The sequence below is a fragment of the Agelaius tricolor genome, unplaced genomic scaffold, assembly GCF_023055355.1.
Source record: "Agelaius tricolor isolate 1412-34295 unplaced genomic scaffold, bAgeTri1.0.p SCAF_9, whole genome shotgun sequence".
Lineage (NCBI taxonomy): Eukaryota > Metazoa > Chordata > Aves > Passeriformes > Icteridae > Agelaius > Agelaius tricolor.
In genome coordinates this window covers 16,345,091-16,357,893 of record NW_027269269.1, presented here as the reverse complement: position 1 = coordinate 16,357,893, position 12,803 = coordinate 16,345,091, and the positions used below count along the sequence as shown (strand labels likewise).

The following is a 12,803-nucleotide window of genomic DNA, read 5'->3' as shown; positions in this document are numbered from 1 at the left end:
CTACATGTTGCTAGCCTTCCTTACACGCACACACACACACACAAAAGGCATTATTTGGGTTCAGCTTTCACCAGATGTTCTTCCTCTGACACCAGTTTTCCTTACGCATTATAAACAGATAATCCTACTTACACCTCCTGTCAAGCATACAGAGCTGAGTATCATTTGTATACTGCTTCTCTTTAAGTTGCCCAATAAATATTTCAGTGGCTTCATGGATGGGGGACACTTACAAAACAGCTCCTCAGGAGGCACTTCTGGGAGAGGAAGAACTTTGTCTGCTGGAATCCTGCGGTTTTGCCGTGTTATTCACTGCTGTGTGTTTGGGGAGGAGGAGAGGAGCGGTGTTGCAAGGAGTAATGGAAGCTGCAGGGAGCCGGGAGCCTGGGGCGGCACTCGGGCAAGGGGCGGTGGGAGCTGAGGACGCCAAGGAGCCGCTCCCCACTGTCTGTCACTGTCTGTCGCTAGCCAGGTTTGCAGCTGTAGGTACCAGGCTGGGAGAAGGCACCTTAAGGAACTTTTTTCTGATTTTTATGAAGATACCGAGTAACTTCATACAAAATCCCAGGCTGACAAGGACAGAGCTACCGCACAGGTCCAAGAAGCATTAGCTGACTAGCAGAACGGTGGGAGGCTAAACATGAAAGACCTGGAAACCACCAGTGTTTTTATGCTAGCCGTGATGTACATTCGAGAAATTTTTGGCCAGCTTTCAAGTAAAAATAACTCCGAAGAGAAGCCCGATCGCAGCAACCAGCCGGCTCCGAACCCTTCGCTGCCTAAGAACAGAAAGCTCCCTTTGAGCTTTCCCTAGCCTAAGGTGCTTCCACAAAAACTTTGCAGGCTGAGAATCACAAAACTACTTCCTTCAGGAGCGGAGACACCCCCCACTCGCTCCACGGAGACTTTACCCGGCACTGAACCCGAACAGGGGCTCACCGAATCTCCCGAGGGGAGCCTGCCCAGAGGAACGGGAGGTTCCCCAAGGGGAAGGGCCGCCAGGGGCAGGGGAAGGTGCCCCGCACTCAGGGACCCCGGGAGAAGCTATCCCGGCCCGAGGAGCGGCTCCCGCCCCTGCCCCCGCCCGCCGCGCTGAGGGGGGCGGTGCGTGTCACGCGGGCGGGGCGCCGGGCTGTCACGTGACACGGGAGAGGCCCGGCAAGGCCCGAGGAGGAGCTCGGCCGCCGCCATTTTCCTGCGGCGCCCAGTGCGTGTCCCTGTCCCCGGCCGGGCGGGCGCGCAGGGGGAGGGGACGGCGGCCGGGGGAGGGGGGCGGGAGGAGGAGGAGGAGGAGGGGTCCCTGCTCGGGTGACAGGTCCGTCCCTGAGGGCGGAGCGGGGGCCGCCTGCGGCACGGCGGGGTGAGGAGCCCGCGCAGCTCCATCCCCCCGGCGACTCCTCCCGTCCCGGCCCCTGAGGAGGGAGCGGAGCCGCGCTCGGTTCCAGCGCCGCCAGCGAACCCGCCATGTCCGGCCAAAGCCTCACCGACCGCATCACGGCGGCGCAGCACAGCGTGACCGGCTCGGCCGTCTCGAAAACCGTGTGCAAGGCCACGACCCACGAGGTCATGGGCCCCAAGAAGAAGCACCTGGACTGTGAGTACCGGCAGGGAACGGCGGCCCGAGGATCTCCCGAGCGTCCCGCCGAGGAGCGGGATTGCCCGGCCTGTGCCGGGGTCCCGCTGCGGGGCTGCCGCCCATCCCACCGGCCTCGTGGGGACGGGAAGCCTCCTCAGGCCGGGGAGCTCGGGGCTTCAGCGTAGGGCATAGCCCGAGGGCGGGGGCGTAGGGTCGGGGACGTGGCGATGGAGAGCCTGGGAGAGGCTGTTCAGTATATCTGCTCTCCAAAAAGGGCCTTGCCAGTCTTCCTTATGCACAGGGCCCCGGACAGTGTGAGCTGCTGAAGGACAGGACCTGCTCCGTACCCCTTTCTTAGGGAGAGAGAGAACCACGGAGGCCAGGCAGAGGAGTGGGCTGCAATTTCCTTACTAATTGATCTCATTTGCGTCGTGCTAGGGCAGCACTCCCCCATTCTCTAGAGGAGGTGCAGGAGTTTCAGGAAGGAATAGCTCATCAGTTATCTTAATTATTTTCCAGGTAATCTACCCGGGAAAAAAAAAAATCCTTGTTTTAACGATCATGTAAATCTTCCATGTAGGAAAATATATGAAACGACTGTTTGAGGGGCAAATCTCTCTCAGTGAGGATGTTCCTTCTTTCTACTCTGTCTCATTCACTTGGAAAGATGGATCTAAGAGGACTTCTTTAGAACTTTGGTACCTGGTCTTAACATGCCATGCAGGGTCTGGCCATTTTTCAGCTTCTGTTAAGAACAGATCGAAGGTGGGAAGGCTTAAAAGGTTTTCTATCAGCTGTGATCCGCCTAGGTGATTATGAAGAGAATGATGAACACCAAAGTTCACAATAGCGTTTCTCCACTAAGTGTAAGGTCACAGGACTGAGGAAGTTCTTGGTCTGAATATCTGATTGCCTTGCATCTGTTTATTCTGGGCCTTTTAAGGACAGCTTCCCCCCCACCCCTTTCACTTTCCCAAATATATAATAAAAGATACTGGAGAGATTTGTGTGTCTGTGCCTTCTATATGTGTGCTTTCTCCATTCCTCCCACCCACGTCTGCAGGAGAAGGTTGAGTCTTCATGAGTCTTGAGTTTGTGCCTTCTGAATTGCTCTGTATCCAAATGAGAACACCAGATGATAGTAGTAGGATTAATTGTACTGTAGTTCTTTCTTCTTTCCACCAAAACATGTGCATGTTAAAGGTTTAAGAAATTCTTGTTCTGCAAGTACCTGAGAGCAATGTGATTAATTTTTTAGGGGAGTCCCAGAACAGCTGCCTCTGACTCTTTTTGGTATGCCCTCATTCATTTAATCTTTTGGCTGAAGATGATAGTAACTGAGTGGTCTTGTTACAGTTGGTTAGCTACGGGTGTCAGAACACTGAGGAAATATTTGAGCTTTGAGTAACTTATTGGCAGGTAGAGAAAACCCCTTGTCATATGGCATATGTATGAAATCGTGATGTTACTGGATTTCACACAGCAGAAGTGAGGCTTTCTGGAAAACAAACTTTGTCAGGCTTAGCCTGTAATTGTGCTAAAAGTACGGTTTCACTAATGAGGCATTTAGGAGCTGAATTATTTTGTGGTATAAGCTTTGTTGAAAAGAATATGAAGCTGGCCAGAGACCTGCTCTTCAGGTGGGGGTGTGTGTGTGTAGAAGGGTGATGTTCTGGATAGGGCTGCTAGGCAACAGCCTAATGGAGACCTCCAGGGTGCTGCTTCAGAAGGTTGCCTGGACTTCCTTAGAAAGCTGTCTGGTAGTTGGTGGATGAGAAGACCAATTCTGTGTTTCCTTTTTCTGTTCTAGACTGTCAGGAGTTCTGGTTTCTGCCTCTCTGAGAATTTTTATCAAAGCAAAGAAAACTTGGTTTTTTAATTAGTCCCTCTTTTTAGTGGTTAAAATAGATTGTGGCTAGATGCTTTGTACCCTGATATATTTATTAGAAGTCTCTGTTCCTGGCATCAGGAAATGACACATGGTCTTGTATTTTGAACTTTTTCTTTGTTCATACCCTTTATGGTTGTATACTTTAAAATAAATATTTTTTACACAAGCTGTGACTCAAGCCCCACTTCTGAACAATTTGTACATATCTTCCTTTTACAACAACCATTTTAACATGGTAAGGCCTATGAACTGACATCTCATTGTAAATGACAATTAATATACCTGTCTTCATAGGCAGCATGCTGCCTTAATATTTTTCTGATTATTGCTTATTATGATAATACAGGTAAAATTTACTATAGGTTGTGTCCTGGTGAGCGGATGAGTTGAGTTTTCCTGTACTGTCCTGTAATGAAGTCTTTGTCTGGTAGCATGTTCTGTGGCCATGACATACATTCTTGTTTCTGTATTTCCTGTACACATCTCAAGATTTCTGACTGTCCTGTTACTGAAATGCTTTCTTCATTAAGCTTGAACTGTCACAAATAGATTTAACTAGCTCAGCCTCATGTTAACTCATAAAAATGGCGGGAAGTCCAACATAGATACTCATGAACTTAATTGTTCCTATTCTTATTTATCTTGCTTCTGACAGTGTGTGGAGTTTAAAAACTGAAGTGCTCTCCATCCTAGGTTGCCTCTATTTCCCTAAGTGATGGTTATCTTTATCAAGGAAGTTAAAAAGGAATTTTTTCCTTAGCTCATGGTGGTTAAAATGTAATATATTTCAAAGAATGTTTTCTCTCCCATTGCAAAGCTTAGTTGTTTGGTTTGGGGGAGAAAGACTTCTAATTTACAAGTGGACATGGCTTGTGATAGGTAGCAACATCATCTTGAGGCTGTATGCTTGAATCCATGATACTGTTTTATTCTTCTGTTTTGAAGGTCCAGCCTTAGAGCTTAGAGCTGGGTTAAGGATTCTGTTTGCTATTCTGAATGCTGTGCTTGTTGTGATGGATTACTTGTTTTACAGAAATCAGGTTTAATAGCCTTGGAACCCTCAAAACATAGTTCATGAATTTCTTTTATGGAAAACCTAGTTTCACTAGGACTTTGTCCCTTTTTTTACACCTATCTGAGCAGTGGGAGCGCTAAACTGGTTTGTGGGTGTAACTTGCACACACAGATTGGTACAACCCTTTCTTTCTAGGTAGCTTTTTTGTCCCCATGTTGAGTGTTGGATAGTGATGCTAAGAACAAGTGCTTTGAGTTGTTAGAATATAAATGGTGCTGGGAAACTTGTTGCCAGATTTCCCTCCTTTTTTATGTGATTCTCAGAGGGACGTGTGCTTGTGTTTGTATGTGTGGTGGATAATTAATATTAGGAATATCTGAAGTTAATGTCTAGTAAATTTTGCTGGGTTGGTTCAGTGAAGCTGCTGTAACAGTGATAGCTCAGTAGCATAAAAGTGTTTGTGTACATGTGTGTGTTGTGGAGTGTACTTAAAACAGCTTTGTTGTGATACTCGTTTAGGGTTGGCCTCTTGAATGAGTGTGGCATAGTAACCCTATCTGCTTGTAGCTAATGGAGTAGCCCTCTTTAAATGAGAATGTGGAAGGATGACTTGGAAGGAAGTTGTGATGCTGTAATTACCCATTCTTAACAGGAAATATCTCTATAATTAAGCAAGAGTGTAATTTCCTTGATTTCTTATTGTGAAAGAAAACATGTATTTTTAAGGAAGGCAGTAAACCAGAACTCTGCCCTGTGTTGAGTAGATGTGTATGAGAAGCTGTGTAAGGCAAAGGAAACTCGAAGGAACTTGTTGGGAGCTTAATTCCTAAGTCACTGGTGTCAGGGTTTTGTCTAGAGGCTACTACTGGGACAGAGAAAAGCCCAGCGAAAAACTCCTGCTTCATGTCTGTGCTGGGGACAGCTTCTGTTTCAAACTGAGATGGTATAAAAAGGGTAACTTGGAGAACTGAGGAACAAGGATCATTGCTTTTTGCTGGATCACCCAAGAGATTTGTAGAGAAGCTGGGAAAACCGGCGTTATAAGGGTTCGCTTGCCTTTACACGCTAAAGTGTACCTGGGTGATTAGGTGAATTAACTGCTAGTTCTGTGGGTACTTCTGTGTTCTTCAGTAGACACAGATTATCCACATTCCTTTTATGGTATTTTAGTGCTGCAACTAACTCATATTTTGTCTCTGGTTTTGGCAGAATCACCTGAGGTTTCTTGCAGCTTTGCTTCCTTTTTGTAATTGACTTAAATTTCTGGAGGCGATCCATTTTTATTTTTGCTTAGAAATGTTCTTTGTAACTGTAATTATTCCAAATACAGATAATTGCATTATTACAACTTTCTTTTGAAGTATTCAGTTTTCTTTCTGAGTTTTTTCTCTGATTCCTTCATAGTTTCTTTCTTTAGCCAACTTTCTTACTTTTTACTGGAATTCCTTTGGAATATTTGTTCGAGCCTTTTAGTAGAGTATGAGAACTATCATACTCCTCCTGGCTGCCAGAGGGACAATTTTCTACTACAGCTGCTCATTTGCAGAAAGAATAGCTGTGTAGTTGTGCAGCTGTTGTTTTATTTTACTTAGCCTGAAGCAGTATTCTGCTTCAGATGAAGTAAGAGGTAGGAGCTAAGGAGGAGAAGCTGTAGGACACCTGCAATCAGCTTCCTGTGACTCTTCATACCACCACCATTGTTTCCCAGTAGCGGTGATTATTCAGGTCTCATGTAACTTTGGGCTATAGCCCTAGCTGAGATTTTTCTTAATTATTTTTTTAATGGTGCTGTCATATCTTGCATTTTCTAAAAGGGACACTTGGGAGAAACATTCTTTGCCGTTCAGCCTGTGACCTAATGATCTATTTCAGTCTTCAGTTCCTAATCCTCAAATCAGTTTTTGATTTGTAGATGTGAAAATTTTAAGTTGTCCCTAATGGCTTGTCTCACAAAGTAATGGTAGTTTGCATAATAATACAAGAGATGACTTATCCAATGTGGAATTTAAAGCTTCCTGACTTTTGCATTTGTTGCCTTATGTAAAGTACATGATTTGTTGATGATGGTAGAATTCTGGGAAAGTTCACTTAAAAAACATTACTGGTGTCTCACTCCCTCTGGAAAATGCAACATTTTTTCTGAAGCCAAGACACCTTTTGTATTTGAAAGCTTAATTTATTAAACAGCTTTCTTAAATTGAAATTTCTCACTGCTAAAACATTTTCACTCAAAACATCTCATACATCAATTAATGCTTTAAAATAGCACGTAGTAGCTTTACTGCTGGTAGGATATGTCCACTTCTCTGTAAACTGAAGTAACTCTTTCTCAACCATGATAGTAGAAATCAGGTAAGAATTGTAAATGACTTGTGTATAAAGTCTTGAAGCCCTCTACTTCAAGACTTTATACACAAGTCATTTACAATTATTAAGCAGTTATTTAATATTTTCAAGTAGTTTGCAATACAAGTTTTAAGCAATAATCTCAAGTATATGTCCTTTTGAGTATTTTAGCAAACTCTTCTGCTGCAAACTTTGCTTTTTATTCATGAGTATGTGAATTTAGCCATTTAGATTTCCTGCGGGTCAAAGTCTTAACTCTGGGAGTAGTTGCAATTTGGAGCTTAATGTTATCTTGCAAAGACTTGGGTATGAGAGAGATTTTATTACTGATTGTATCTGCAACTGATTAAAAATAACCAACAAGTAACTAACAAAAAAGAATGCAATCAAGTGGAAAGAAGGTTGTGTTGCTGTAAAATTATTTGGCTTATTGTTTTCCTTGCTCTTCTGGCCATTTTCTCCATTGTGAAGCATGATCATGAGTGGGTAGATTACGAATTCTTAGTAAATTCAAGGTAACTGTATCCTTCAAGACTTGAAGGAGAAATATTGTTCTACTTTGTATTTTACCCCTAGTTTATATCAGAGCTTTATCAATTGATTGGTAGCTTCTAAACTTAAAAATAATGCTAGTAAATTCAGTGCTAAGGTGTGGTTGTCTCAAATCTACTGACGATAAATCCAAGTTATGAGTAATATGTCACAAATCGGGTATTGGGAATTTAGAAATTAGGGAACTAAGCTGTATTTAACTGTGTGAGAATAACTTAATGAAGTTAAGCATTTCATACAGATTTAGCAAATACACTGGATTTTCTGATTGTGACTAAAAATCTCCTGTGCTATTTTGCTAAAGGAGCTTTATTAAAGTAATACTTATCTGGATCATTTGCAATAGTATACAAGGGTAAATTAGGCTTTTATAAGTTTTACCTCAGAAGAGAGGGTGAAAATGAACAAGATCTACATCAAAATTTGACTTGGGCATGTTAATTCACAGAATGAAGCATACTGAAGCATACAGCATTACTGGAGTGAACAGTGGTGGCGTAAAGGGAAATCTTGAGACTTTTATGCAGGTCATGACAAAAGTAGTCATAAGTAGTCTAAACCTAAAATAAATTTAAAAACCTCCAAAAGTGGGGATTATACTCATTCTGAGATTTCCTATGTACTTTCATTCATACCGATGTTAATTTACTGAGTTCTCCTCATCAACTCCTTTTTGCTTTTTCTCCTGAAAAGACACTTTTGAAATCTTTACTTGCTGTCCTTTGTTGCTTCCTCCTAAACAAGCAGGCCTTCAGTCACAACATTCATATGCTCCAGCAGCAGTGCCATTCTAGCAGGAGTGATTCTTTTGCTGTTGTGGGAAGTGAGAAGTTTGCATGGGTTGAAACTGCTCTGGCATTTCACATATTTACTCTAAATATGGTGCTTGCAGTAGCTTAGCTATTCCAGTTGCTGGCTGTGTGTTAAGACATCAACAAAGTGCCTGTATTGTTTGTAACCTTTCTTGATTTTTTGAATAGTTAATTTAATAAAATTTAAAACATAATTTGTGAATCCTTAATAACAGTGTGTCCTAGTTAAACGATTAGTATATAAACAAATTGTCCATGTTAACAACTTGTAAAAAAGTACATTATTTTGTCCATTTACAAAAAGGTGATAATGCGGTTCATATAATTCTTAATTACTTTTGCTCCAAAAAAAAGAAAAATAAACCCAACAAAACCAAACCAACCCACTTGTATTCATCTGCACAGCATAAGTTTCTAAAGTTGCCATACTCAACTTGATTTCCAACTCCAAGTGTGTAACATGCAAAGTTTTAAATTAAACTCAGGCTACAAAGCTATAGGCAGAATTAAACATGTTTTAAATATTTTTTAATTAAAAAAAAAAAAAGTATTTACCTTCACCTGGCAGTAAATCCACTCAGGGCAGCTCTGGTTGTTCGTGATTTGTTACTCTGCCAGGTGAGAGGTTGAATGCCTTGGCTGTCCAAAGGTAGACATTGGTGTCTTCATGCTCCTTGGTGTCCTTAAGGGCTACTTGTAACTTGCTTTGCTGTTGGTGGTCTTTGGGCTTTCCTGGGGTGGATGCTGATCTGTAAAGTGACCTGAAGTGTTTCTGTGCCTCTCAAGTGTGCGCTTTTTGTCTTGGGTTTAGTTGTGTTATGTAGCATGTCCCTTTCTTCTCCACTTCTTCCCATATGTTCAGAAGTTGTATCACCATTTCACCTACATTTGCCTACAGTTGCTCTTGGTTTATTTAGCTGGTACCTCCACTCTTGCTGACGAATGGGTCAATATTTAATTGGAAATGGGGTCACACTTGAATTTGCTTTATCCTCTTTCCTTCTCTTTCTGCCCAGTATTATCATAGTTTCAGCCATCATTGCAGCCTATTTCAAACATTATGAATTTTTCTGATCAGCAACTCTGTATTCTGGATCTGACCTTATTTTTTATGTGAAGTGTAAAACCTTGTTCAAACTGTTGTGATGGTTAAGTCTCCACACAGGGGAATGGTGGTGTTATTTGATCATGTTTAATTCTGTCCCCTTTTCTATTTGCCAGAAGCCATTGGTGTCCGTAATTCGGGATGTATACTGTTATGGAGAGATTAAAAATAACTTTCATTTAAAAATCAGTTTGTTGGGAGTATTTACTTGATTATGTATTGCAGCCTCATGGAGTTGTAGTTCCCAAAGCAATTCTTCATTTCTGGGTTGATGTAAGGCTGGTTTCATCGAGTCTTGCTTACTCATAAAATGCCTTCATTCTTCTGTCTCACAAGGGGCACTTGAATTTAAGATTTATGTAAGCAGTTAAGTCAGTTTGTAAGTTTTAGGACTGAACTTCAGGTATTTTACTTGCAATTAGTTTTTATTCTTATACTTTATTTATACTTTATTATTTATTATTTATCATGAACCATAACTAGTTCAAATCCTAGTTGCAGATAAAAAAAAGAAAAATGTGTTTTTGAACAATATCCTTGTGTTCTTTTATTCTCTTGAGAAGTGAAGTTTCTTTACTGTTTAGAATTATACTGGAATCCTTAGGTAGATTTCAGTTTTGAATTAATTCTCTGAATGTCCATGTCCCTTAGCTTTCATTGATATAGCCATGATTGGATCAGCTGTTTTTTATTCAAATGACTGAATTTGGATTTATTATCCTTTAAATCAGTTTTTCTGTTATATATTAGTAACCTAAAGTCTTAAATTTATTAGGGATTATTTCTCCCTAGTGTGTTTGCATTTCAGTCAGGAGTGTTACAGTGCAGCACTGCAGAATAAGATTTAGAGTATCAAAAATACATGTGAGGTGGATTTTAATCATAGGAAAAAAGAAAAAAATGAACCCACATATGAACACCTCAGCATTTGTGGACTGTAGTTATTTCTAATAAGGGTATTTCATGCTTAGTAAGTTGTCACATTTGATTAGCAGATGAATGGAAAAGCTCAGGGTGCACAACTCTTAGCTATAAGCTGTTTGATACACAGGGACTAGTACACAATTTGTTGGGCTTTGAGGAAAAATGGTTGTCTGGATACAGACTTTTATTTTTAGGTTCTTGATAGTTAATAAGGAGCTAGCCCAAGCTTTTTTCCTGACCTGTTCAGTTGAAATGCCTTGCCACTATGTACCATCATTTAAGCCTATCAAATGTAACATAAGTCAATTTCCAAGCAGGTTGCTTTGCATTAAAAGTCTGGAATATGTGAAGCTTGCTTCAGTGCTGAACTTGGTGTGTAAGTGGATGGAAATCCAAAGAAGTTTGTGTTAGTTCTCAAATACTAGGGAGCAGCACAGTTTGTATAACTTCTGAAATTTGGGATTTCATTGTTATGAATTTGAATTGAATATGCTTGGGATTTCATTGTTATGTGTTTGAAGCTCATGCATTTCTAGGTCTGATTTTCTCTCTTGTTTTGCTGGGGTTTTTTGCTTTTTGTTTACACATAGTTTATGAGGAGACTTTCTTCATATTTAATGATCTGTGAGTAAAATACAGTGAGTTGGAGGAGATGCTTTTGTCCTTATTTTAAACTGTTAATGAGGAGTCTTTGTAGACAGGAATGTGGTCAGTCTCTTGGTATATACTAGGGCTGACACAAGATGTCTTAAAACATAGTTTTACCAGAGTTCCATATTCAGTTTAGCTCTCTGAGGGTTTAACCAATGAACAACATTACTTTGAAGTAAATGGAATAACTAATTCTTTTCTTTTTTGAGCTTTTCTTATGAAACAGTTTAATTTTAAGGATAGAATCTGGCTGAAGGTTTCTTTCCTTTTACTGAAAACCAAAAGACAGATGTTATTTACTACTTCTCTTGGCTTTAGTTTATCTTAGAGGCTGTTTGTGATAGGGACATGTCTTTGTTCGTGGTAAACAGAGAAATTCCCAGCTGAAAGCTGTGGATACTGAGGAGCTCTTTCTGTATACAATTTTCCTTACCCATCCAGTTTCAGACTGAAAGTTTGAAACTCCATATTGGCTCTGAATCTTTGTGAAATTTCATGACCCCATGGTCACTAATTAAGGGCTCAGGAAGAGTCTCTAAAAGTGAGGCATGAGGGAAAGAACTGATTTGGATTTATGAAACTCAGACATAACAGTGTTGCTGTAAAGAGGATGTGTTCCCCTTGGTAATATCTTCTGCTTTATCTACTGAGAATTGGTAAAGCTTAGTGTATGGTCTTGGAAAAACTCAGCTTCCTTTTTGCTCTGCATGTTAAGTGAAGTTTGTTCCTGCACCATCCTAGCCTCTTATCACAGAATGTTCTAAAATTTTTACTCTGAGCAGCTTGGACATGCTCTGTAAGGGATGGTTTTGTTGTGCCCTTGTAAAAGAGCGCTATTAAAATGTGCATTGAAGATGTGCTTGGGACGAGCCAGGGTGAGTCTTGTTTGGTCACAGAGCTTCAAATATCTCATGGGAGATGTTAGTCTAAATTGAAAAAGGAAGTAAAAGCTAAATTAGGCAGGCATTTCCAACATTTCTATTAATAGGATGGAAGAATTTAGTTGTACTTTTGGTTGGCTGCCTCCCTTCATGGAAGAGTTTCACAGTCACAGTAGAGGAGTGTCAGTTGAAAAAACAATTTTGTGGTGATACCTCTGTTTTTATAGGTAGAGAAGTTGGTTTTGGTAGTTAGTTTTGGTTGGTTTTTTTTTTTAGCTCTTGTGCTCTGCTTCATCCAGTTTTCTAACAGTTCATGTCAAAATCTGATCTGGTTTTGGTCAAAAGAAAAGGTATGAAGGTGGCTGCCAGTAACAGATCTCCTTTAATGACTTCACCTACTTTTGAGTGCAAAACGTGAAGTAGATTGTATGGAATTGATGGAGCTTGTGTTAAAGTGACTGCAGAAATGCTCTAAGGCCATGTATCATGAAATTTCCTTGTTACTTAAAAAATGGTAGTTTTTAAAGTAGTGACACTTTTTTAACCAAAATGACCGGAATTTTGCACGTCGCCAAATACGTTGACATAGAGGAGTAGTTTCTTGTTTTTTGTCATGCTTCTTTCTCCTATTCTAATGGGAAAAATTAAGATTAGTGTCACTTAGGAATTAGACAGAAGTCGTATGAAAATGTCTGATGTGCAGAGTTGTTTTTTTTTTTAGTATAGAGCAAGATAAAACTCAGCCACATTGTGCAAAACTGTTTTCATATAACACTGGGGACTACAACATTTAGCCTATTTGATCTCTGAGATACCAGCTCAAGTACCCAACTGTGTAAACCTGTGCTGGCCTGTGTGGTTTTCTGCCAGTCACTTTGTAGGAGAAGGATGATGCTTGAATTTCACTGAGTGATAAGTATTTGAAGTTTGAGAATTTGCTGCTTTCATCATTCAAAAAATTCAGATACTTTGTCAGGAGTTTACTTTTTTTTTTTTCTCTAGGAAAATTCATTATATAATAGGCAAATAGTCTAAACTGATTTCCTCCTT

The 12,803-nt window shown here is 40.7% G+C and overlaps 1 protein-coding gene across 8 annotated transcripts in view; it reads left to right on the top strand.

Annotated features, from left to right (window-relative positions):
- The first annotated feature begins 1,274 nt into the window (after positions 1-1,274).
- Positions 1,275-12,803, top strand: part of PICALM (phosphatidylinositol binding clathrin assembly protein) — a 66,325-nt gene continuing 54,796 nt past the window's right edge. For 6 of the 8 annotated variants that reach the window (XM_071432889.1, XM_071432887.1, XM_071432886.1 and 3 more), the window contains exon 1: positions 1,275-1,594. In XM_071432889.1, the coding sequence (XP_071288990.1) occupies positions 1,465-1,594 (130 nt within the window). In that variant the 5' untranslated portion in view covers positions 1,275-1,464. The remainder of the gene's footprint in view (positions 1,595-12,803) is intronic. The other 2 variants (XM_071432891.1, XM_071432890.1) reach the window with 1 other exon arrangement.